The 27,557-nt window shown below is 41.7% G+C and overlaps 1 protein-coding gene across 2 annotated transcripts in view; it reads left to right on the forward strand.

The window, feature by feature from the left end:
• Positions 1-27,557, forward strand: part of LOC126175322 (DIS3-like exonuclease 2) — a 236,843-nt gene that overhangs the window by 14,746 nt on the left and 194,540 nt on the right. For both annotated transcript variants that reach the window (XM_049922035.1, XM_049922033.1), the window contains exons 3-4: positions 11,248-11,356; positions 18,210-18,263. In XM_049922035.1, the coding sequence (XP_049777992.1) occupies positions 11,248-11,356; positions 18,210-18,263 (163 nt within the window). The remainder of the gene's footprint in view (positions 1-11,247; positions 11,357-18,209; positions 18,264-27,557) is intronic.

Raw genomic sequence — 27,557 nt, forward strand, 5'->3', positions numbered from 1 at the left:
TCGTGCCATCTTCCCCAATAGAGCTTGGCAACCCAGGATGTCTGAATCCATCGTCACTCCCTGGACGCCTTATCGAAATTGGTGCTGCAATGTGTCGGTGCAACTCTCCCATTTGGCCATACTTTTGGCCCTTTTGTGCCTACTAGAGAAACACATGGTAATCCAAAGTACATTTTGCTCATAGTTCTCGAATAAAATTCCCACCGCATCTGCCCATATTGCTGTCAAATTTCATACAAGTAGTTTACTTCGAGTTGCACCCACAATCCTAGTTTTAACAAATATTAATAGTACACTATGACTAGGGCTTAGCATTAGTTTTAATGCTAGGTCACAATTGTATGTGAATTCTCGAAGTTCATTTGTATTTCCATCAAAAGCTCTCGGAATTAACTTAAATGCTTCAGGCAAGACTATATGCTGAGCAGGGACTTCATTATCTTCCAGATTCATATTAGGTGCTTTCTCATCTTTTCTCAAGGCCAAAGACCTTGTTTCCGTGATACATTGTGATGCACTCACCATATTTGTCGGAGAAGTGGCAGCGCTGTGTTGATTTCTTGTGCAGGTGTAAGGTTGGAATATGGTGTGGTCAGCACACGTGCCAGTGATTCATAAAGCAATGGCCCCATCCTTGATTGTTGTAACTGCTATGCATCTCTGATGTTTAGTGCAGTGGACTGCTTGCTGTGGTCTTGTAATTTTGTGGTAGTGGAAGATTTCCTCTTCTTTCTTCTTCTTCTTCTTCTTGCTTCGCTCCTGCTGTACACTAAAAAGGACTGCTCTGGCTCTTCACTGTACCTGATCTACCTCGAAAGCTCAAGCTGATTCATCCTAAGATGGAGCTTACTGGTTTTCCTAAGAGAAGATTCTGTATTCTATACTCTTAAGGCTCCTAACTTCTTAGTGAAGGTAATCAGCCAGAAATCAAAGTCTTGACCCCACATGACACATGTTTATATGTTGTAACCCAATGTGGATTGCAGCGTGTTTGGAAGCTCGCATTCAGATCAAAGGTGATGAGGATTTGTAGGTCATATGTTTCTTGAAAGGCAAGCAGCTTTGTAGAAAAATGAAATGGTGATGGGATCAAGCTAAGATTTTTCAGACCACTGTGGTTGGAGATAGTACTAAATGATTTGGATGTTAGGCTAAGGAGGTAGGTATGGTAATGAGACTCTGTGTTTGCTTGTTGGTCTACTTTTTATTGCTTCTTTGTGTGTTTGCAATGAATGTGAAGGAGGGCACAGACACTAGTTTTAACCTTTAGTAAGGGTAAAATGTAGATGAGGCTTACTAGATTCTCCAGTCATTTACCAGAACAAATGACTGCCCGGCATATAACTTTGTTAAGGTTCGGGTATACACAATAATGTATGATACTACAGACCACATTGAAAGTGACATACATACATAGGTATATGTGTGCAAATGCATGTGATGAAAACCAACAACCCTATCCCGGAGGTGTGTGCAGGTAAGCTTGCAAGTCTTTCTTGGTGTACTAGCTTAACTGAAAGAGGAAGCCACCTGGTAGAATTTTGCATAGAACATAATTTAATTATAGCTAATCATAGCTAACACTTGGTTCAAGAATCATGAAAGAAGGTTGTATACATGGAAGAAGCCTGGCGATGTTAGAAGGTATCAGATTATATAATGGTAAGACAGAGATTTAGGAACCAGATTTTAAATTGTAAGACATTTCCAGGGGCAGATGTGGACTCTGACAACAATCTGTTGGTTATGAACTGTAGATTAAAACTGAAGAAACTGCAAAAAAGTGGGAGTTTAAGGAGATGGGACCTGGGTAAACTGACTAAACCAGAGGTTGTACAGAGTTTCAGGGAGAGCATAAGGGAACAATTGACAGGAATGGGGGAAATAAATACATTAAAAGAAGAATGGGTAGCTTTGAGGGATCAAGCAGGTAAAAAGACGAGGGCTAGTAGAAATTCTTGGGTAACAGAAAAAATATTGAATTTAATTGATGAAAGGAGAAGATATAAAAATGCAGTAAATGAAGCAGGCAAAAAGGAATACAAACGTCTCAAAAATGAGATCGACAGGAAGTACAAAATGGCTAAGCAGGGATGGCTAGAGGACAAATGTAAGGATGTAGAGGCACATATCACTAGGGGCAAGATAGATACTGCCTACAGGAAAATTAAAGAGACCTTTGGAAAAAAGAGAACCACGTGCATGAATATCAAGAGCTCAGATGTAAACCCAGTTCCAAGCAAAGAAGGGAAAGCAGAAAGGTGGAAGGAGTATATAGAGGGTCTATACAAGGGCGATGTACTTGACGACAATATTATGGAAATGGAAGAGGATGTAGATGAAGATGAAATGGGAGATACGATACTGTGTGAAGAGTTTCACAGAGCACTGAAAGACGTAAGTTGAAACAAGGCTCCAGGCGTAAACAACATTCCATTAGAACTACTGACAGCTTTGGGAGAGCCAGTCCTGACAAAGCTCTACCATTTGGTGAGCAAGATGTATGAGACAGGCAAAATACCCTTAGACTTCAAGAAGAATATCCCCCCGGGGGTCCACAACTCTTTTGTGGATATGTGCGTAGCGAGCACGGGACCCCGAGCTAATGTGGCCCTCCTTCCTTTCCGGGCTGCATACCTTCCTTTTCCGCATCCTTCCCTATCCCCCATCTTCGCCCCCCCCCCCTACCTTCCCCTCACCTCTGGCTCTTTCCTTCCCCTTCTCCCTCTCTGGGAGTACGGTTTGTGCCTACGTCCGGAGACGGACGCTCGTAATTGTAACGCATTCTTCGCCTTCTCTGCTTGTATGTCTTTATCCTTCCTTTGTCCTTCTCTTTTCCTTACCTCTTCTCTTTTCCCTACCTCTTCTCTTTTCCTTACCTCTTCTCTTTTCCTTACCTCTTCTCTTTTCCTTACCTCTTCTCTTTTCCCTACCTCTTCTCTTTTCCTTACCTCTTCTCTTTTCCTTACCTCTTCTCTTTTCCTTACCTCTTCTCTTTTCCTTACCTCTTCTCTTTTCCTTACCTCTTCTCTTTTCCTTACCTCTTCTCTTTTCCTTACCTCTTCTCTTTTCCTTACCTCTTCTCTTTTCCTTACCTCTTCTCTTTTCCTTACCTCTTCTCTTTACCCTTTTCTCCACTGCGGCGTTTGAGACCTCTCTTCTATCCTTTCCCTTTCTTTGTTTTTCCCTTTCTCTTTCTTCCTCCCTGTGCGTGTCTGAAGGCCGACCCATGCATTTTCGTGCGTAGCCGGTGACGGGGTAACGCGTAATTCCCTGCCCCGGGTAGACAGGTAGGACATGTACGTACCCCCTGGTAACAGCCAGGCCGAGGGAGGGGTGATTACCCGAGCTGATATCTTCCGAAAGTGCTGATTGGTCCCTCCGTACGTTTGTCGGGAGGTGTGACCTGAGGTGTGAACAATCGCCTGAGGCGGGAGTGCCCTCAGAGAGGCCCCCCACAAGGGAGGAGCGCGCCATCGGAGACGCCGGTAATCATGGGGGATTCTTCCGCAATGGTTTCCTCATCTTCCACTATGTCTGCTCACAAGCGTAAGTTCACTGAGTCTCAGCCACAGACAGTTCTTCCATCGTTGCCACAGTTCCTTGTTGTTTCTCGGTCTGACGAAGGTCACGACTTCTCCACGGTCAACCCTTTCATTATTCAGAAAGGTGTCGACGCAATTGCAGGTCCTGTAAAGTCTTGTTCCAGATTACGGAATGGCACCTTGTTGTTAGAAACAGTCAGTACCCTCCAGGCACAAAAATTGCTGCATACTTCACTGCTCCACACCTTCCCTGTCCGGGTTGAAGCGCACCGCACTTTAAATTCCTCACGTGGAGTCGTATATATACATGCTCCCTCGACGGATTGTCTGATGAGGAAATTCAGCACTACCTGTCTGACCAGGGCGTAACGGCTGTTCATAGAGTTATGAAAAGGGTTGACACAAACATTGTTCCAACCCGTACTGTCTTCTTGAGCTTTGACAGAGTTCAACTCCCATCAAAAATAAAAGCGGGCTATGAAATAATTTCCGTTTGCCCCTACGTCCCAAACCCTACGCGTTGCTATCGGTGCCAGCGGTTCAATCACACCAGCGAGTCCTGTTCCAACCCGGCCAAATGTGTTAGGTGTGGCAAGGATGCCCATGAGGGTGCTTGTCCACCTCTGTCCCCTTGTTGCATCAACTGTATGGGTGACCCCACTGCTTCCTCTCAAGATTGCCCCATTTTTAAAGACGAAAAGCTCATTCAGGAAATCAGAGTGAAGGAAAAGGTGTCAACCTTTACTGCTCGAAAATTATTCGCAAGTCGAAAGCCCACTGTGCCTCAGACAGGAAAATACAGCACTGTCCTTGCCTCTCCTCGGCCCACAAAGGAGGCGGCCACGCAGACTTGTGATCTCACCTTTAGTGACACGGTCGTCAGATCGGCCAGTGCAAAGATCGCCCGTTCAACCTCCCCACTTTCACCTGCTCAATCTATGGCTCACCCTTCATCGGGTTCTGCTAAATCTCGATCCCAAAAGTCAGACACTCGGACTTCCAAAAAAGAGCATACTCGTGAAGATTTTTTACGTACCCCAACTTCACAACCATCAGTTCCTCCTTCATCTAAACATCATGTTTCCAAGAAAGCTAATAAGAAACCCAGTTCCTCTCCTTCTCCGCTACGGCGTGTCTCATCTACAGCACCACCTGGCGGTGACCGCCCTCGGCCGTCTTCTGTGTCTCCGAGGCGCACTGCTGGTGTCCGATCAACCGGCCGATCGCTGGTGGCAGGAGCTGCTCCTGAACAACCTATGGATCAGGATCTTTTGCCTTCAGCTGAGTGCCGTTCCACGCTGTCGGTCGCAAGCTCTGAGCAGTCGTTGAGTTGATGGCAACCTTGGTCACATTCTTCCATTTTCTGTCCACCCTATGTCCATTATCCATTGGAATATCTGCAGCATTCAAGCCAATCGGGATGAATTGACGATCCTCCTATGATCCTACTCGCCGGTCATCTTCTGTCTTCAGGAAACAAAGCTGCGTCCCCACGACCGCTTTGTCTTCCCCCATTTTCAGTCAGTCCGATTTGATCTCCCCTCTGTTGAAGGCACTCCAGCACATGGAGGACTCATGATTCTTCTCCATAATACTCTCCATTATCACCCAATCCCCTTAAACACTTCCTTCCAAGCAGTCGCTGTCAGTCTTTCCCTTTCTGGATACACCTTCTCTCTGTGTACTGTACACATTCCATCGTCCACATCAATGGCACGAGCTGATCTCCTTCATATTCTTGGTCAGCTTCCACCCCCCTATTTGCTGGTTGGGGACTTCAATGCCCACCACCCGCTTTGGGGATCTCCACATCCATGTCCGCGTGGCTCACTATTGCTAGACGTCTTCCACCAAGTGGATCTTGTTTGCCTCAACACTGGGGACCCTACATTTTTGTCTGCCTCCACGACAAATTTCTCTCATTTGGACCTTTTGGTCGGTACTGTTCCGCTAGCTCGGCGCTTCGAATGGTTCGCCCTTGCTGATACACACTCGAGTGACCACTTTCCATGTGTCCTTCGATTGCAGCCACAACTGCCATATATGCGCCCGAGACACTGGAAGTTTGCCCAAGCCGATTGGACACTTTTTTCGTCTCTAGCGACATTCACTGACCGTCACTTTCCTAGCGTCGACGATGAGGTCACTCATATTACAGACGTCATTCTTACAGCTGCGGAATATTCAATACCACGCACCTCCGAATTGCCCCGGTGCCCCCCAGTTCCTTGGTGGAACGAGGCATGCCGTGACGCAGTATGTGAGCGGTGATGTGCTCTTCGCGCTTTCCGCCACCATCCTACTTTGGCCAGCTGTATCCGCTATAAGCAGTCCCGTGCGCGATGCCGTCGTGTCATCCACAATAGCAAGAAGGCAAGCTGGAAATTCTTTACTAGCTCATTTAACACCTTCACTCCCTCCTCGGAAGTTTGGAGTTGGATTCGATGGTTATCTGGCACGCCTAGTTTCTCCCCGGCCTCTGGGCTCACTGTTGCGCATGATACGTTAGTGGACCCCGTCACAATTTCTAACTCATTGGGTCAACACTTTGCTGAGATTTCGAGCTCTTCAAATTACCCGCCAGCGTTTCTCCCGAAGAAACGTGCAGCGGAAGTGCAACCTCCTGCTTTCTCCTCTCAAAATCGCGAAAGCTATAATACTGTTTTCTCCATGCAGGAACTCCAACATGTACTCTCTTCTTTTCACTCCTCCACCCCAGGACCGGATGGTGTCCACATCCAAATGTTGCTGCATTTATCACCCCATAGTCTGCGTTACCTCCTTCACCTTTATAATCTAATTTGGACCGACAGTACTTTTCCCAGATGATGGCGGGAAGCTATCGTCATTCCTGTTCCGAAACCTGGAAAGGACAAACATCTCCCCTCTAGCTATCGCCCCATTTCTCTCATGAGTAGTGTATGTAAGGTTTTGGAACGTATGGTGAATTGCCGTTTAGCTTGGTGGCTGGAGTCCTGCAGTCTTTTAACACCTGCCCAATGCGGTTTCCAAAAGCATCGTTCTGCAGTTGACCATCTTGTTGCTCTCTCCACTTATATCATGAACAATTTTCTCCGGAAACGCCAAACAGTAGCAATATTTTTTGATCTAGAGAGAGCATACGATACTGTTGGAGGACAGGCATCCTCCTCACACTGTTCTCTTGGGGCTTTCGAGGTCGGCTGCCACTATTTCTTCGCGAATTTATGGCAGAGTGCACATTCAGAGTGCGGGTGAACACTACTCTCTCCCGTACTTTCTCCCAAGAAAACGGGGTATCCCAGGGCTCCGTGCTAAGTGTTGTACTGTTTGCCATTGCCATAAATCCAATTATGAACTGTCTCCTTCCCGATGTCTCAGGCTCCCTCTTTGTGGACGATTTTGCGATCTACTACAGCTCTCAACGGACCAGCCTTCTTGAACGACGTCTTCAAGGCTGTCTCGATCGCCTCCACTCTTGGAGCATCGAAACAGGCTTCCGCTTTTCTCCCAGTAAGACCATTTGTGTTAAATTTTGGCATCGTACGGAGTTTCTTCCACCCTCCTTACATCTAGGACCTGTCAACCTTCGGTTTTCGGACGTCGCTAAATTCTTGGGTCTTATGTTTGACAGAAAACTGTGCTGGTCCTACCACGTTTCCTATATTTCGGCTCGCTGTCTGTGATCCCTCAACACCCTCCGTGTCCTGAATGGTACCTCCTGGGGAGTGGACCGAGTGGTCCTTCTCCGCCTCTATCGCGCCTTAGTGTGCTCGAAATTGGACTATGGAAGCATAGTTTACTCCTCTGCTCGGCCATCTATTCTTCGCCGTCTCGACTCTATCCACCACCGTGGATTACGTTTAGTGTCTGGAGCTTTTTACACCAGCCCTGTGGAAAGCCTTTATGCTGAGACTGCTGAACCTTCGCTGTCCAATTGGCGAGCAGTCCTTCTGAGTCGTTATGCTAGCCATCTGTCTTCCAAGCCTGCTAATCCGGACCATGACATTTTTTTCGACGCCTCCTTGGATGTAGGGTATGCAGGCCGCCCTTCCTCCCTACTACCACCAGGAGTCCGCTTCCGTCAACTGCTCCATTCTCTTTCCTTCCGCTTTCCTAAAACCTTCTTGACAACTTGGGATACAGCACCGCCTTGGCTCCATCCCTGGACCTGCCTGCTCCGTGACCTTTGTCACTTTCCCAAGGATGGTACCCCTTCACTTGTTTATCGTCGGGAATTTGCTGCTCTGTGTGCACAAATGAAGGAAGCCACATTTATTTACGCTGATGGCTCGAAAACATCGTTAGGTGTAGGGAGTGCCTTTATTGTTGGCGACACCCCAAATCGATTTCGGCTTCCCGATCAGTGTTCGGTTTATACTGCGGAGCTTTACACTGTTCTCCAGGCTGTCCAATACATCCGCCGCCATCAGCGGATACAATATGTTATCTGTTCCGATTCTCTCAGCTCTCTCCTCAGTCTCCAAGTTCTCTACCCTGTCCACCCTCTGGTCCACCGGATTCAGGACTGCCTGCGCGTGCTCCACTTGGGGGCGTCTCGGTGGCATTCCTCTGGCTCCCAGGACACGTTGGTATCTGTGGAAATGAGGCGGCCGATATAGCGACCAAGGCTGCAGTCTCTCTTCTTCGGCCAGCTATTCGATCGATTCCCTTTGCCGATGTACGGAGTGTTTTATGTCGTCGTGTTGTTCTGTTATGGCACGCACATTGGTCGACACTTCCCCATAATAAATTGCGGGACGTGAAAGCTCTTCCCTGTGCTTGGACCTCTTCCTCCCGAACGCGTTGTCGGGAGGAGGTAATTTTAACTAGACTCCGGATAGGGCACTGTCTTTTTAGCCATCGACATATTTTAAGCAGCGATCCTCCCCCACTCTGTCCCCACTGCTTTCAGCTGTGGACGGTAAGACACCTTTTAATTGAGTGCCCATATTTTACTCCATTATGCGCCCGTCTACAGCTGTCGCCTGATATATCGTCCATTTTAGCAGATGACACGCGCTCGGCCGATCGCGTTCTCGAGTTTATTAGTGCCAGTGAGATGACATCAGTCATTTGAAGCTCATTTTGGGGACAACCAACCCCTTTCTGTAGTGGATTTTTAAGCTTTCCTTCTGCTGTTAGTTTCTCCAATTTTTTGAGTTTTGTTCCCATTGCTGCTGGTTTCCATTTTCGTTTTTTACCGTTTCCTGTTACAGACCGGGTGCTAATGACCATAGCAGTTTTGCACCCCAAAACCAAAACAAAACAAAAAAACAGCTGCAAAATACTAACGCGAATTCTTTACAGACGAATGGAAAAACTGGTAGAAGCTGACCTCGGGGAAAATCAGTTTGGAATCCGTAGAAATGTTGGAACACGTGAGGCAATACTGATCCTACGACTTATCTTAGAAGATAGATTAAGGAAAGGCAAATCTACATTTCTAGCATTTGTAGACCTTGAAAAAAGCTGTTGACAATGTTGACTGGAATACTCTCTTTCAGATTCTGAAGGTGGCAGGTGTAAAATACAGGGTGCGAAAGGCTATTTACAATTTGTACAGAAAGCAGATGACAGTTATAAGAGTCGAGGGACACGAAAGGGAAGCAGTGGTTGGGAAGGGAGTGAGACAGGGTTGTAGCATCTCCCTGATGTTATTCAATCTGTATATTGAGCAAGCAGTAAAGGAAACAAAATAAAAGTTCGGAGTAGGTATTAATATACATGGAGAAGTAATAAAAACTTTGATGTTTGCCGATGAGTTTGTAATTCTGTCAGAGACAGCAAAGGACTTGGAAGAGCAGTTAAACAGAATGGACAGTGTCTTGAAAGGAGGATATAAGATGAACATCAACAAAAGCAAAACAAGGATAATGGACTGTAGTCGAGTTAACTCAGGTGATGCTGAGGGAATTAGATTAGGAAATGAGACACTTAAAGCAGTAAAGGAATTTTGCTATTTGGGGAGCAAAATAACTGATGATGGTCGAAATAGAGAGGATATAAAACGTAGACTGGCAGTGGCAAGGAAAGCGTTTCTGAAGAAGAGAAATTTGTTAATATCGAGTATAGATGTAAGTGTCAGAAAGTCGTTTCTGAAAGTGTTTGTATGGAGTGTAGCCATGTATGAAAGAGAAACGTGGACGATAAATAGTTTGGACAAGAAGAGAATAGAAGCTTTCAGAATGTGGTGCTACAGAAGAATGCTGAAGATTAGATGGGTAGATCACATAACTAATGAGGAGGTATTGAATAGAATTGGGGAGAAGAGGAATTTGTGACACAAGTTGACTAGAAGAAGGGATCGGTTGGTAGGACATGTTCTGAGGCATCAAGGGATCACCAATTTAGTATTGGAGGGCAGCGTGGAGGGTAAAAATCGTAGAGGGAGACCAAGAGATGAATGCACTGAACAGATTCAGAAGGATGTAGGTTGCAGTAGGTACTGGGAGATGAAGAAGCTTGCATGGGATGAGTAGCATGGAGAGCTGCATCAAACCAGTCTCAGGACTGAAGACAACAACAACTACTACAGACCATGAACCATCAGAGTACCAGATGCCATTGATGTGATCAAGTTTTCATCACATTGAAAGTGACATACATACATAAGTATATGTGTGCAAATGCATGTGATGAAAACCAGTAACCCTATTCCAGAGGTGTGTGCAGGCAAGTTTTGCAAGTCCTTCTTGATGTACTAGCTTAACTGAAGACAATGCTCACTCATGTAGTATACACTATAGGCTTGCCTATCCAAGACTGGTGAAACTCTTCTGCTTGTTGCATCTGCCTTGCTTGATGTTTTATGGCTTCTATATAAGATATTTTGGGCTGTTTGCTTACAAATGGGATGTGATTGTGTCACTTTTTACCTCCAGTTCACGATCAGTGAGGATGAAATAACTGGTTTCTCAATGCGTATGACCTCTTACTGGACTGATAAAAGTGGCTTGTACTGTGTGTCTCTACTTAAGTTACAAAGCTCACAGTTAATATCTGTATTTAGATGATTTTTTTAAAATGAGAATCCTTCAGGATTAGGTCATTACACGACAGATGACTATGCACTCCATATTTACTCAAGGTAAGACACAAATAATTTGAATTCAGCCAATGTAAAAACTCCCAGAAGGTAAAAAAAAAAATGTAAATTGTAGAGAATAATAATGCTCTCATCTACTCCTCTAAATTAATACTCTGATGTACATCAAATTCTTAATCTAGAGTGAAATTTTCCAATTAGGTTGTGTCAAAGAATGAATCATTTTCTGTAGAACACAGTATAAAATTTTACTATGTTCTAGCACATTCTTACAGTCATGTTCACACTTGTTGAAACAAGGAAATTATGTGCCTGTAATGTTTCTCCTGTATATAATTGTGTTCACACACACACAACTCTTATTTGTGCCCTCTCTGACTAGTTTGAATGATAGTAAAAATTATTGCCTCTCATTGCTTTGCACATATTGCCTGTAAGGATGTAATTAAATCACTTCTGTCATTTGCAAATAAACTGAAAAATTGCATTATCATATTAAACCAACATAATGTTTGTGGCTCTATTTATTTGAAGGTTACTTATGACGTGGTTCTGTGTTAAATTTTCAATGTATTATTGCTATTTGATTTAGTATCTCCATAAAGTCAGTTCCAAAAAATATTTATCCAGTTTGTTGCTTTAATAATATGTTGTTCTTAAATTTTAAAATTTTAGTGGCCATAATGGAAGCCCACGAAAAAGTACCAACAAAGCACAGGGCTTTGAAAAATACCTTCCGCAAAGAGAGATAGAGGAAGGACTCCAGAATGGTACACTAATTAAGGTAAGTATTGCGGTGAAGTTGACACTACACTTTTTTTTTTTTTTAAAGAACATACAGATTGTCAGATGGAAGTATGCAATTGTTAAACATTCAGACAATAATTTATCATGTCAAGATTGCCATTGGTGCTGAATCCTCATGTGTCACATATTACACTAACGTATCACAAAGTGATTAATGTTGATAAGTATGGAAAAGAAAGAATTACATGAAAACAGTGAAACAAAAATATATCCCATATTAACTAGTAAAGGATCTTTGCTTCTTGGGCTACTACAAGGTGTACAACTTTGCTTCCACCATTTGCCGATAGGTGGCGACAACAGTAAGTAGTGGTCGAAAGAAACAGATCGCAGACGTCGGGCAGTTAGCTTGGACCTCGGTCAACATAATCTCAGTCAAACATTGGTCAATTTGTGTCTGCATCATAAAGTTATTCTTGATTGCAAATGTCAGTTTACGAGCCTAATTCTCATCATTTGTAGGAGTCGGTACTGTTTTGTTTCAGTATGAAGAAAACAGCAGCTGAGTCTCATTGATACAAGACATAGAGAAGATCCAACGGAGAGCAGCGCGCTTCGTTACAGGATCATTTAGTAATCGCGAAAGTGTTACGGAGATGATAGATAAACTCCAGCGGAAGACTCTGCAGGAGAGACGCTCAGTAGCTCGGTACGGGCTTTTGTCAAAGTTTCGAGAACATACCTTCACCGAAGAGTCAAGCAGTATATTGCTCCCTCCTACATATATCTCGCGAAGAGACCATGAGTATAAAATCAGAGAGATTAGAGCCCACACAGAGGCATACCGACAATCCTTCTTTCCACGAACAATACGAGACTGGAATAGAAGGGAGAACCGATAGAGGTACTGAAGGTACCCTCCGCCACACACCGTCAGGTGACTTGCGGAGTATGGATGTAGATGTAGATGTAGAAATGCTCTAAGTACTTATGGTAAGGATACTATTAGTGAAAGAATGTGTCATGAGTGGTTTCAGTGCTTCAAGAACAGTGATTTTAATGTCATAGACCGGCATAGTGCTGGAAGAGAGAATGTTTTCAAAGATGCAGAATTGGGGACATTGCTGAGTGAAGACACTTGTCAAACTCAAGAAGAATTGGCACGATTAGTGGGAGTGATACAGCAAGCCATTTCAAAATGTCTCAAGGCTATGTGCATGTTTCAGAAAGAAGGAACTTGAGTCCCGTGTGAGCTGAAACTGAGAGATGTTGAATGACATTTATGTGTTTGTGAACAGTTGCTTCAGAGGCAAAAACGGAAGGGATTTCTGCATCACATTGTGACCGGGGATGAAAAATAGGTTCATTACGATAACCCTAAATGCAAAATATCATGGGGATATCCCAGCCATGCTTCCACGTTGGCAGCCAAACTGAATATTCACGGCTCCAAGATGATGCTCGGCATTTGGTGGGACCAGCTCGGCGGTTGTGTACTATGAGGTGTTAAAACAAAGTCAAACAATCACAGGTGATCGTTATCGAATGAAATTAATGTGTTTGAGCAGAGAATTAAGACAAACAACCACAATACAGTGAGAGGCATGATAAAGTGATTTTGCTGCACGATAACACTCGACCCCACATTGCAAAAGAGGTCAAAACGTACTTGGAAACATTGAAATGAGAAGTCCTACCCCACCTGCCATATACTCCAGACATTGGTCCCTCTGACTATTACCTGTTCAGATCAATGGAACATGCCCTGGCTGACCAACACTTCTGGTTTCATGAAGAAGTCAGAAGTTGGACTAGTTCGTGGATCGCTTCAAAAGATAAGCAATTTTTTCGACACGGGATTCATACACTGTCCGAAAGATGGGAGAAAGTAGTGGCAGTGATGGAAAATACTTTGAGTGATACATGTGTAACCAACTGCCGCGCGGCCGATGTCCAGCAGTTGGTAAACAGCAGCAAACTTCTCATTCGACAGTGACCACCAATCATGGTACCTTACACAAGAGCCAATAGAGAACAGAGGTCACGTTCTCCCTCCACCGCAATTACCTATTAAAAATAAAGTTCCCTCTCCTTTTTCCTTAAGTGATCAATGAAACTAACTACCTTTTTAAAATTATGACGTAATGGCATGCGCAGTGAACACTAACAACAAAATATGAAGGACACTGCAAGGCTAGAACGCACCATTAGACCCAGAAGAAGGGCGCTGCAATCGTGGCCAAAACGTTGGTTTTTCTCCAGCAGCAGTAGTTTTTTACATTATGACACAGTACCAAACCCAGAAAACTTTTATGTCGACTGTACCCAGTTTGTTTCACTAAAACCTCAAATGTTGGGGGAAAAAATGGCGGGAGCAAAGTTGTACACCTTGTATTATAAAGGTATATGGAAACCATAATGTCTTCAAGTAAATTCTGCTGAAACAGAGACATTAAAATGCTGTAAAAATGCATTTTTCTTCACATTCCAAATTCTCTTTTCCTGTAAGATTTATAAAATTGAGTAATATGTTGTGACTGAATATGGCATATTAGCAACCAAAAGCAATGAGAGATATCCATAACACTTTAATTATCAGTATGAAAAAGTAGATTTTTTTCTGCACGCGTCGGTAGCCCTATTACACATTGAAATCGCTGTGTCACAGTACCATAGTACACAGCTAGAAGAGCAAGATCAAACCCACATTGATATAGTGGACTACCATGCAGTAATTCATTTACACCAGCAGTGGAAATGTTGCAGCAATGTCAGGTCACTCCAAGTGGCTATTTTGTTGTTACTCTTCTGATGGTGTGTTGCGGTAGTGTGACACAGGGATATCAGTGCATGTCAGGTCTGTAGTGATGTACCTGTAAATAAACAAAAGAATAAAGAATCTCACTAACATAACAATTTTATTTTTCTTGAAGTGATAATTAATACCATACAACTACACCCTATAGTCACAAAAGTCCGCTCTACTGTCTGTTTATTTTGCTGACCATTCTTCCCACCCCTTCATCCTGCATTACAGTGTCTCCCAGTAATTTGTTTTTCACATTCCACTACTGCAATGTTGTTGGATTGAGGGAAATCACTTTAACAATACTGGCTCTGTTGTCTCCATAGTAACACTGGTATATCAAATAGAACACATACTTAGCCAATTATTTGTAGTGTTCCATTATAGACTTTACATTTTAAGTCACTTTAAACATCAAGTCATATTTGTCAGGTCTAGAAAAAAGTAACGTATTGCTAGACTTAAAATTGGGTAAGTGTGATTCATAGTGCCAAAATGCTAATTATTAAGAGTGCAAACATTCACTACAGTCTCTCATTATGGCTTAAGATACTGGTCTGAGATTTCCGATCTTAAAAGCAATAGTGAAACTGCAATAAATTTTGATACACTGGCCTAGATATACACTCAGGGTTCCTCTTTGCTGATAGTAACATCACATTTTTGGATTGTAATTTAAAATTGTATTAAATCTTTCAAGTAAGATAGTTTCAGGTCTGTGTGTTAGGAGGTCACAAGTTGTTGTTGTTGTTGTTGTTGTGGTCTTCAGTCCTGAGAGTGGTTTGATGCAGCTCTCCATGCTACTCTATCCTGTGCAAGCTTCTTCATCTCCCAGTACCTACTGCAACCTACATCCTTCTGAATCTGTTTAGTGTATTCCTCTCTTGGTCTCCCTCTATGATTTTTACCCTCCACGCTGCCCTCCAATACTAAATTGGTAATCCCTTGATGCCTCAGAACAAGTCCTACCAACCGATCCCTTCTTCTAGTCAAGTTGTCACAAACTCCTCTTCTCCCCAATTCTATTCAATACCTCCTCATTAGTTATGTTATCTACCCATCTAATCTTCAGCATTCTTCTGTAGCACCACATTCTGAAAGCTTCTATTCTCTTCTTGTCCAAACTATTTATTGTCCATGTTTCACTTCCATACATGGCTACACTCCATACAAATACGTTCAGAAACGACTTCCTGACACTTAAATCTATACTCGATATTAACAAATTTCTCTTCTTCAGAAACGCTTTCCTTGCCATTGCCAGTCTACATTTTATATCCTCTATTTCGACTATCATCAGTTATTTTGCTCCCCAAATAGCCAAACTCCTTTACTACTTTAAGTGTCTCACTTCCCAATCTAATTCCCTCAGCATCACCCGACTTAATTCGACTACATTCAATTATCCTCATTTTGCCTTTGTTGATGTTCATCTTATACCCTCCTCTCAAGACACTGTCCATTCCGTTCAACTGCTCATCCAAGTCCTTTGCTGTCTCTGACAGAATTACAATCTCATCGGCGAACCTCAAAGTTTTTATTTCTTCTCCCTGGATTGTAATACCTACTCAAAATTTTTCTTTTGATTTCTTTAGTGCTTGCTCAATATACAGATTGAGTAGCATCGGGGAGAGGCTACAACCCTGTCTCACTCCCTTCCCAACCACTGCTTCCCTTTCATGCCCCTCAACTCTTATAACTCCCATCTGGTTTCTGTACAAATTGTAAATAGCCTTTCGCTCCCTGTACTTGACGCCTCCCATCTTCAGAATTTAAACGAGAGTATTCCAGTCAATATTGTCAAAAGTTTTCTCTAAGTCTACAAATGCTAGAAATGTGGGTTTGCCTTTCCTTAATCTTTCTTCTAAGATAAGTCGTAAGGTCAGTATTGGCTCACATGTTCCAAACTGATGTTCCCCGGGGTTGGCTTCTACCAGTTTTTCCATTCATCTGTAAAGAATTCGCGTTAGTGTTTTGCAGCTGTGACTTATTAAACTTATAGTTCGGTAATTTTCACATCTGTCAACACCAGATTTCTTTGGGACTGGAATTATTATATTCTTCTCGAAGTCTGAGGGTATTACGCCTGTCTCATACATCTTGCTCACCAGATGGTAGAGTTTTGTCTGGACTGGCTCTCCCAAGGCCATAAGTAGTTCTAATGGAATGTTGTTTACTCCCGGGCCCTTGTTTCGACTCAGGTCTTCGAGTGCTCTGTCAAACTGTTCACGAAGTATTCTATCTCCCATTTCATCTTCATCTACACCCTCTTCCATTTCCATAATATTGTCCTCAAGTACGTCGCCCTTGTATAGACCCTCTATATACTCCTTCCACCTTTCTGCTTTCCCTTCTTTGCTTAGAACTGGGTTTACATCTGAGCATTTGATATTCATCCACGTGGTTCTCTTTTCTCCAAAGGTCTCTTTAATTTTCCTGTAGGCAGTATCTATCTTGCCCCTAGTGATATGTGCCTCTACATCCTTACATTTGTCCTCTAGCCATCCCTGCTTACCCATTTTGTATTTCCTGTCAATCTCATTTTTGAGACATTCGTATTCCTTTTTGCCTGCTTCATTTACTGCATTTTTATTTTTTCTCCTTTCATCAATTAAATTCAGTATCTCTTCTGTTACCCAAGGATTTCTACTAGCCCTCGTCTTTTTACCTACTTGATCCTCTGCTGCCATCACTATTTCATTCCTCAAAGCTACCCATTCTTCTTCTACTGTATTTCTTTCCCCATTACTGTCAATTGTTCCCTTATGCTCTTCCTGAAACTCTGTATAACCTCTTGTTCTTTCAGTTTATCCAGGTCCCATCTCCTTCAGTTCCCACCTTTTTGCAGTTTCTTCAGTTTTAATCTACATGTCATAACCAATAGATTGTGGTCAGAGTCCACATATGCCCCTGGAAATGTCTTACAATTTAAAACCTGGTTCCTAAATCTCTGTCTTACCATTATATAATCTATCTGAAACTTTCTAGTATCTCCAGGGTTCTTCCATGTATACAACCTTCTTTCATGATCCTTGAGCCAAGTGTTAGATATGATTAAGTTATGCTCTGTGCAAAATTCTACCAGGCGGCTTCCTCTTTCATTTCTTAGTCCCAATCCATATTCACCTACTACGTTTCCTTCTCTTCCTTTTCCTACTGTCGAATTCCAGTCACCCATGACTATTAAATTTTCGTCTCCCTTCAGTACCTGAATAATTTCTTTTATCTCATCATATATTTCATCAATTTCATCATCATCTGCAGAGCTAGTTGGCATAAAAACTTGTACTACTGTAGTAGGCGTGGGCTTCTTGTCTATCTTGGCCACAATAACGTGTTCACTCTGCTGTTTGTAGTAGCTTACCTGCACTCCATTTTTTTTTTATTCATTATTAAACCTACTCCTGCATTACCCCTATTTGATTTTGTATTTATAACCCTGTATTCACCTGACCAGAGGTCTTGCTCCTCCTGCCACCGAACTTGACTAATTCCCACTATATCTAACTTTAACCCATCCATTTCCCTTTTTAAATTTTCTAACCTACCTGCCCGATTAAGGGATCTGACATTCCATGCTCCAATCCGTAGAACACCAGTTTTTTTTCTCCTGATAACAACGTCCTCTTGAGTAGTCCCCGCCTGGAGATCCGAATGGGGGACTATTTTACCTCCAGAATATTTTACCCAAGAGGACGCCATCATCATTTAATCATACAATAGAGCTACATGCCCTCGGGGAAAAATTACAGCTGTAGTTTTCCCTTGCTTTCAGCCACTCGCAGTACCACAACAGCAAGGCCATTTTGGTTAATGTTACAAGGCTAGATCAGTCAATCATCCAGACTGTTGCCCCTGCAACTACTGAAAAGGCTGCTGCCCCTCTTCAGGGGCTCACAAGTTACTGTTTTCAAACAGTGACCAAGTCATTTTTTAATCTTACTTAAACTGTTAATTCTGTTGTATCATTGTTTTATATTATGACTGAAAAATGTGCCACTTTGAATTCTTTGACCTCAAACTATTTAACAAATTTGTCATACTGTGAAACTATTACTAGTAATAGTTTTTTTTTTTTCCCCAGGGTATTATCCGCATAAACCAGAGGAACTACAAGGAGTCATACATAAGTAACCCTGTAAGTCTTTGTCTGCTTTTAATAATTATTAATTGTTTTTTTTCCTGCCTGAATTATTTTGAATTTTGGTAAAAATAAGTTTCTTTTCCTTTTCTATTCATGATCTGTTGTTGCAGATCAATATTCAATAATTACTTAGAATATAACAGTTTGAATTCCAGAAGGATTGAATGACTGAGAATGCTATTTATACATTCACTCATCAAATATTACAAGCTGTAAATAATAATATCTCAGCAGGTCGTATTTTTGGTGGCTATTCCAAGACATTTAATTGTGTAGACCATGTTAAGCTCTAAGAAAAACTCCAGTTTTATGGAATTCATGGCTTTACACACAGCTGGTGTGAATCATACTTAACAAACAGATGCAAAAAGTAGTGCTGAATAATTCGGTGTCAGAAAGGTAGAATAATTTTAGTGACTGGGGAAAGATCACAAAGGGAGTCTCACAGAGTTCAATTTTGGGACCACCTCTATTTCCTTGTATAAGTGAATTATCTTCCACTTAACATTCAATGAGCAAAATTGTCCCTTTTTGCAGATGGTACTAGTATTACAATAAATCCCATTAGAGAGAAACCAGCAGAAGAGTTGGTAAATGAAATTTTCCAATGAATTGTTATGTGGTTATCTGAAAATAGACTCTTCCTAAATTTTGGAAAAAAAACTAGATTCAGTTCTGTACAACAAATAGTCATACCAGCAACTGATGTAGCACATGAGCAGCAGTCAGTAAGTAGGGTAGAATGCTCCAAATTTTTGAAAACTTGAGCTGGAAGAAGCATATACTGAGCTTCTCAAACAGTTCTTTGCAACCACTTCTGATCTTTGTATAATTGCTTGTCTTTGAAACAAATGCATCAGCCTCCTGACACATTTTGCATATTTCCACTCAATAATGTCTTACAGAATAATTCTCTTAGAAAGAAAGTGAGCAGTAAGAATAATATGTTGTGTTTACCCACAGAAGTTATGTAGGTACCTCTTTAAAGAGCTAGGCATTTTACCTAAACCAGCACAGTAAATATTCGCTAATGAAATTCTTCATAAATAATTCATCACAATTTGAAAAGAACAGTGATGTCCATACCTACAATACTACAGGGAAAAATGACCTTTATTACCCATTGTTAAAGCTGTCAGTGGCTGTGAAAGGAGTTCAACAGGCAGCAAAAAGAATTTTTGATCATTGCCAAATGACTGATAGGTAGTGGAGCAAGTTTTACATCTAATTTAAATCCATTTCTTCTGGACAGTTCTTTTTATTCCATTGACAAATTTCTGCTTACAAACTGGTAGACAGTAAGAAGAAAGTGTAGCTACATGAGTAGGTGAGAAGGACTAAAAATAATGTATTCATTAAATCAACACTCATCACATATTCATATCCTGCAAACTGACTCATTCCACATCATTTCAATAAAGGAATAATTCAAATAATCTATGGAACATGTAACTAACAAAGAAAAATTGTGATAGTTTTAGGTATATGTAAAGAGATGGTCAGTATGATAACAAGGAGACAGTACTTTCGTTCAGGGGACAACGTAGCAGGTACAGCCAGTAGACATGTTGAACAGGAGAAAAGAAAACTGTACAAAGTTTTCAGAACTGTTAGTTTGTCCTTGGGGAGGAAAGAGGGATACTTTGGGAAAGTTTGAAAAGGAATAGCTGGTCACTTGAGATTGAGAGGGATGCACCTGTTACTAAGACAGGGTGAGACAAAGGTGAAGGGGAAGAGAGTATGAGAGGTGAAAGGCAGTAATACGGTAAGCATTGAGCCAAATTTAGTGTGGAGATCATAGAATGATAGAGTGAGTAGTAAAGATGGCTCAAGTGGAAGGGAGATGAGAAATGGAATGAATATTACAGTTAGAACTGGGATGGAAGCTGGAAAGAGATGGAGTAAAACCAGAGAGAGAGAGAGAGAGAGGGGGGGGGGGGGGTGAAAGTGAAAAAGGTGTAAGGGTTGTTAATGGAGAGGTGGGGAGGGGGATAATTATGATATAAACTGCCTGACAGAAAAAGTGAAGCACTCAGAAGAATATGAAGAAACAAAATGAAACTTCACTGATTGAGAGGGGATGTGATGTTAGTTTGGTGGTTACAAAAGGGAGTCAAATTTACAAAGCATATTACCGAGTTGATGAACACAGTGTGACACCATTCATCAGCAAGGCATGCTTCCCAGTCACACCACTACTCTACACATAACTATATGTGTTGTGGTGGTAATGGCAGTCCATGCCTGGGATGGTAATTCCTTAGTTTGGCTGCTTTTAGAATCCAAACAGTGGTGGGAGGTGACACAGAGTGTTACAGGGAATCCATTATGTGTTCTTAAAGGGTAGGTGCAGATGTGTATGGTGTACAATACAGTGACCCAACCTTGTCACATCTACCAGAATGTTGACAATGAGTATGCCTGCCCTCACAGTCTCATGTAGTCCAACATTGGGTCACTGTCACCTGCAAATGCTGCGCAAATGTGAATATTGCAAGATTTGACCAGCTGGCCAGATATAGACCCACAATGAGGCAACCTTAAAACCATAGTGCAGATAACTTTGTCTCAAACAGGTACATGTCCTCACCATGCCCTTCACAGTGATCAGTTGAAGTCTGATGCTCTTCACATTCCTTATATACCTTACCGTTCTGCTTGTCACAGAGAACTGCAGCTGAAAGGGGTATCTTCAGAGAGGGGGGAGGGGGGGGGGGGGCAGCAGCCTTTTCAACAGTTTCAGGGACAACTTTCTGGATGATCAATTGATCTCACATTGTTAGAATAAACAGCATTGTCCTGCTGTGCTAGTATTTTGAATAGCTGAAATCAAGGGGAAACTATAGCTGTGATTTTGTTTCCATCAAGGGCACGTATCTTTGCTATATAGGTTAATGATGATTGCATCCTCTTGGGTAAAGCATTATAGTGCTAAAAGAGTCCCCCATTTGGATCTCTGGGTGGGGGCTATTCAGGAGGATTACATTGGGAAAAACAAAACTAGTATTCTGCAGGTCAGATTGTGGAATGTTAGTTCCCTTAATTGGGTAGGTAGGTTACAGAATTTGAAAAGGGAAATGGATAGGTTAAAGTTAGATACAATGGGAATTAGTGAAGTGCACTGGCAGGACAGGACTTTTTGTCAGGTCAGTGCAGAGTTATCAGCACAAAATGAGACCGGAATACTGCAGGAGTAAGCCTAATAATGAATAAGAAAATAGGAATGCCCACGAATTAACTGTGAACAGCATAGTGAATGCATTATCATAACCAAGATAGATACAAAGCCCCAGCTATCACAGTACTACAAGATCGTATGCCAACTAGCTTTGCAGAAGATGGAGACTGAAAGAATGAACGATGAGAAACAGAAAAATATTCAGTTGGTTAAAGAAGATGAAAATTTAATAGTTACAGGTGACTGGAATTCAGTAGTAGGAAAACAAAGTGTAGGAAAAATAGTCAGAGAATATGGACTAAGGGAAAGGAACGAAAGAGGAAACTGCATGCTAGAATGTTGCATAGAGCATAATTTAATCATCATTAGCACCTGGTTTAACAATCATGAAAGAAGATTGTGCATGTGGAAGGGACTTAGGGACATTGGAAAGTTTGAGGTTGATTGTATAATAAGATAGATTTCGAAACCAGATTTCAAACTGTCAAGACATTTCCAGGGGGCAGATGTATGTTATGACCATAATTTTTTGGCAATGAACTACAGGCTAAAACTGAAGAAATTGCAAGAAGACAGGTAATTATGGAGAGATTATGTAAAAAGATAATGCATAGTAGAAATCCTGGGATAACTAGGGAAATATTGAATTTAATTGAAGAAAGAAGAAAATATCAGCATATGAAGCAAGTGAAAGAGAATACAGAGCTCTAAAAAATGAGACTGACAGAAAGTTCAAAATGGCTAAGCAGGAATGGCTAGAGGACAAATGCAGGGCTGTAGAAGCATGCATAAATAGGAGAAAGGTAGATGCTTTCTATAGGAAGACTGAAGATAACTGTGGAAAAAACAAAAGCAATTGTATGAACATGAAGAGCTCAGATGGCAAGCCAGTCCTAAACAAAAAGGGAAAGCTGAAAAGTGGTAGGAATACATAAAGGGGCTGTACAAGGAGAAAGAACTTCAGAACGATATTGTAGTAAGAGAATGTCTAGTAGGTGAAAATGAGATAGGAAATATGATACTGTAAGAAGAATTTGACAGGGCTGTGAAATATCTAAGTCAAAACAAGGCTCCTGAAGTATATGACAATCCCTCAGAATTATAGAGACAGAATTGTACCACATGATGTGCAGGATATGAGACAGGCGAAATACCCAGCAACTTAAGGAATAATGTAATAATTCTATTTCCAAAGAATGCAGTTTCTGACAGGTGAGTGTAAATTTTGAAATGGATTATTTACAACAACAAAAAATGGGAAAACTGGTAGGGGGCAGCATTGGGAAAGATCAGATTGGACTTTGGAGGAATTTAAGAACTCGTGTAGTAATACTGACCATATGACTTATCTTAGAAGATGCATTGAAGAAAGGTAAACCTACATTTATAGCATATGTGAATAGAGTAAGTTTTTGACAAGGTTGACTTGACTACAGTGTTTGAAATTTTGCAATCAGCTGGCATATTGAGTGAAAGGTTATTTACAACTTGTATAGAAACCAGACTGCAGTTGTAACAGTCAAAATACTTGAAAGGCAAGCCATAGTTGAGGATGGAGTAAGACAAGGTTGTAGCCTGTCCCCAATGTTATTAAATCAGTACATTGAGCAAGCTGTGATGGAAATCAAGGAGAAATTCCCAAATTGAATTGAAATTCATGGAGAAGGAATAAAAACTTTGTGGTTTGCCAATGACACAGAGAGAACTATTGACTTGGGAGAGCAGTTGAATGGAATGGATAGTGTCTTGAAAAGAGATTATAAGATTTACATTAATAAAAGTAAAACAAGAGTAATGAAATGTAGTTGAAGTAAATCAGGCAATCCTGAAGGAATTGGATTAGAAAATGAGACACTGAAAGTAGTAGATGAGTTTTGTTATTTGAGCAGCTTTTTGCTGATGGTTGAATTAGGGAAGATATAAAATGCAGACTAGCAATAGCAAGAAAAAGGTTTCTGAAATAGAGGAATTTGTAAACATCAAATTTAAATTGAAATGTTAGGAAGTCGTAAGATATTTGCTTGGAATGTAGCTTTGTATGCCAATGAAATGTGAACAATAGGCAATCCAAACAAACAGAAGATAGCTTGGGATATCGAAGGAGGAGGTACTGAATCAAGTTGGGTGAAAAAAGAAATATAGGGCACAGCTTGACTAAAAGAAGGGTTTGGTTGATAGGTCACATCCTGCACCATCAAGGAATTGTCAGTGTGTGTTAATGGAAGTTTAGTTTCTGTGGCTGAGGTGCGCAACAGGTGACAGTTGAAATGCTCAGGTAACAATGACTACATATTAACTAAAAATATTACTCAGTACAGTTTCTAGGGACAAGTTTCCACACTACTTAATTGCACACGATTTTGCAAAGCGGCATGAGGCTTGAATGAATACGGTGTGTGAGTTGTGTCTATGCCTGATGTTTCCACACAATCTCTTGGAGTAGAGTTGATAGCAGCAGGGGCTACTGCTTACCTACAGTACACATCTGTAAGAGTGATGGTTGTGTCACAAGGTAGCAGTCTGGTGTGTGCAATAGCAAAGAGTGTGGGTGGTAAAAATTGTAGAGGGAGACAAAGGCCTGAATACAATTGTCGTCGGCTGATACTCATATCCGAGTTTTCATTTCTCTCCTGAGATTTCCTTTGTCACGGTTCAGGTGTGGAAGTGTCGTTGATGGCTTAGGAATCCAATCCTAGTGTGGAACAGGCAGCCACAGACATTACAGCTGATGGAAGGTGGTGGATGTGGCTGAGCCTGGAGGAGTTTACATCTCCGGCGTTTGTCATTCTCCATTCTTCGACGTTCCAGCACAAAGTTTTGAAGAGCATTTGAGGTAACTGAGCGCCAGCGACTTCGGTCTTCTGCTGTTGTAGACCAGTTACTCGGATCGATGTTAAAGTTTTTCAGATTTTTCTTGTACTGCTCCTTATAACGTTTGAGAGGGGCAACTCGTGGCCTTTTACCTGTGCTCACTTCGCTGTACAGCATTTGGCTTGGAAGTCTGTCATTTTTCATCCGCTGGATATGTTCGACCCATCTGAATTGATGCCCAATGATAAGAGCTTCCATGCTATACATTTTTGCTTTCTCAAGAACAGCCGTGTTGGATATGAAGTCATCCCATTTCAGGTTAATGATATATCTTAACTTCTGTTGGTTGAAGCGTTGTAGTTTCTTCAGATCACAGCGATATAACGTCCAGTTTTCGCAACCATATAGCAGGGTGGAAATGACTACAGCTTTGTACACCATCAGTTTGGTGTACAGTGTTAGGTCTTTATTCAGGAAGACACACTTTGTAAGACGTCCAAATGCTACATGGGCAGCACATAATCTATTCTCCACATCTTGTCCAGATGAGCAGTTAGATGACAGTATGCTTCCCAGGTAGAGGAAATGGTCCACTTGTTCCAAGGGTGTATCATAAATAGATATGCTGAAGTCAGGAACGGAGGAGCCAGGAGTTGGCTGCGCCATCACTTTTGTCTTTGGAATATTGATGGAGAGACCAAAACGTTCGTACGCCTTGCTGAAGGAATCAACTGACAGCTGCAACTCTGCAGGTGAATGAGCTGGAGAAGCATTGTCATCAGCATACTGCAGCTCTGTCACACGAGTGGTACTTGTGAACCTTTTTGAATGGAGTCTGGACTGGTTGAATAATCCTCCATCAAACCTGTACTTTAGTTCTATTCCTGCATTGTTTACGGTTGTCTCGTAAAGCATAGCTGCCAGATACAATGCAAATAATGTTGGTGCAAGAACGCATCCTTGTTTAAGCCCACTTGTTATTGGGAATTCACCAGTCGTTTCATTCTGGCAGAGGACCTGTCCAGTCATATCATCGTGGAGAGCTTCAATCAGGTCAACAAAATGTTCGGGGCAGCCGAAGCGTGTAATATCTCTTTATATTCGATGAATTATTCTGATACAATTCTACCCTTGAATGACGTTTACTAATTTTCTATCTTCATACTCGCAGAATCCATGCGAAAAGAAGTTAATACAATAGCTATGCCATGAGCGCATAAGTATTCTTTGTAGTACTCTCTCTGGTGGTTGTTAGAAGGAAAAAAAAAAAAAAAAAAAAAAAAAAAAAAAGCTTCCGAGATTGTCTTCGTGCCGATTAGCATGAGCTTGGCTTGGAAGAACTGTAATTTGATTATTGAGATTTATCACAGAAGATAACTGATACGAACTGTACGATTAAAAAGGAAATATATATACATTGCTCCTTCAAAAAAAAGGTGTGTATGTGACATTTGGGAATTAATGATATTTATCGATATATTGCGTAGTTGTTAATCAGAAGGGACTTCCGAAAGACTGGATACGAACCTGCATTTAATAATCCAAGAGCTCCATTACTTCTTCGGAAGGTTAAACTTCATCAAAGCCAAATATCCGCTTGATCTGAGGTTTCCCGACTGATTATACAACACTCCCATTTTATTTGTACAGATTAGCAGAGTGCCGCAAAGCACGAGCCTGCAGAGAAGAAGAATCATCGCCTGATTTCATTCTAACAAGTAAAATTTCAGAATCATTTTGGAGTGACTGAGCTATGACTGTGTTTCCTATCATGAATGATTGATTGCTCGAACAAATTGAGAGCTACATAATCACGTAGATAGGAGAAAAAAAAAATACAAGCGTTTTAAGACCATCCACATGGCTTCTCTGGGAACTGTATCAAAGGCCTTTTCTAGATTGTAGAAAACAAGTAGTAAAGGCTTTTGCTGTTCTCTGCACTTCTCCTGTAGTTGTCGTGCACAGAAAATCATGTCAATTGTCCCTCTTGAAGTTCAAAACCCGTATTGAGACTCAGGTAGTATAGTCTCTGAAAGTGTCTGGAGGCGATTTAAAAGGATTCTTGCAAAAATTTTGCCAGTGACAGAGAGTAGAGATATTCCCCGGTAGTTACCACAGATGCTTCTGTCACCCTTCTTGAAGATAGTGACAATTGTGGAGTTCTTCAAGTCAGTTGGTACCTTGCGGGTTTCCTGAATACAATAAGAAGATTAAAAAAGATGTAGGGTGTGGTAGTTATGCAGGGATTAAGAGGCTTGCACAGGATAGGCTAGCTTGGAAAGCTGCATCAAACCAGTCTTTGAACTGAAGACCACAACAACAATCATTTATATATCTACCAATGATGTATGAAGCTACATTGGTGTGCAACCATTTCATGTGGGCACTTCACTTTTTTTGTCTGGCAGTGTAAAAAGCCGTGTAATGAATTCTTGTTAGTTGGTAAAGACGCACGGTTTCACATGCTGCTCTGCCTTTAATGATGCAGGATTTGGTGGAATAGAAGTAACTGGTAGTGAATAAGTGGATGGGGACTTTGAACCTTGGGGATTGGGATGAAGATCTAGATATGTCACACAGTTTGACAAGTTTGTTGCAGAGTTTAGGATGGCAAAAATGAGTTACACAGGGAGGGTATCTTGGAGCGGTCATATTTTCAGTTCTTGACGTTGCACCATGGGTGGTCAAATGTAATAGAGACATTTGAGGCCTGGGTGGTAATGGGCTGCAAATAGGAATTCAGTTTTTGTTTTACTTTTTGAAAAAGTGAGAAGCTCCTTGGTGTTGAGCAGTGTCTCTTCCAAATAGCTCATGAAAAGATTGAGATTCATAATCATCCTTGGGAAATATGAACATGTTCTTGGTCTCTAATTATCCCACTGTCAATGGCTTATCACTGATTCTCACATTAGCATTCATCAACTTTGGTCTTATTATTAACTTGCCTCCATTCTTGTCTCAGCCTTAACATCCTCCATCTTCTTGTTAAACCTAAGCTGTTCTTACACCTGTGCACCTAGCACCGTGTGCCTGTACCCACATGCAAGTTGAGGCTTGTGTGTAGGTGCATGCCTCTTCCCCAAAATGGGAGCATTAGTGATTCTATTCACACCTAGAGAGAAGCATACATGTTACTCTTTTCATCTATCTGCAGCTGCAGGTTAAATGGGCCTGTGATTGGACAGTGGGCAGAGGTATTTCTATCAGTGCCAGACAAGTGTGTTGGCAATGTGCATCAGTGAGGCTGAAGTGCCAACATGTCCTCCAAAGGCATTCTGTGACCACTGACCATTACATAT

Source organism: Schistocerca cancellata, chromosome 3 (genome assembly GCF_023864275.1).
Source record: "Schistocerca cancellata isolate TAMUIC-IGC-003103 chromosome 3, iqSchCanc2.1, whole genome shotgun sequence".
Classification (NCBI taxonomy): domain Eukaryota; kingdom Metazoa; phylum Arthropoda; class Insecta; order Orthoptera; family Acrididae; genus Schistocerca; species Schistocerca cancellata.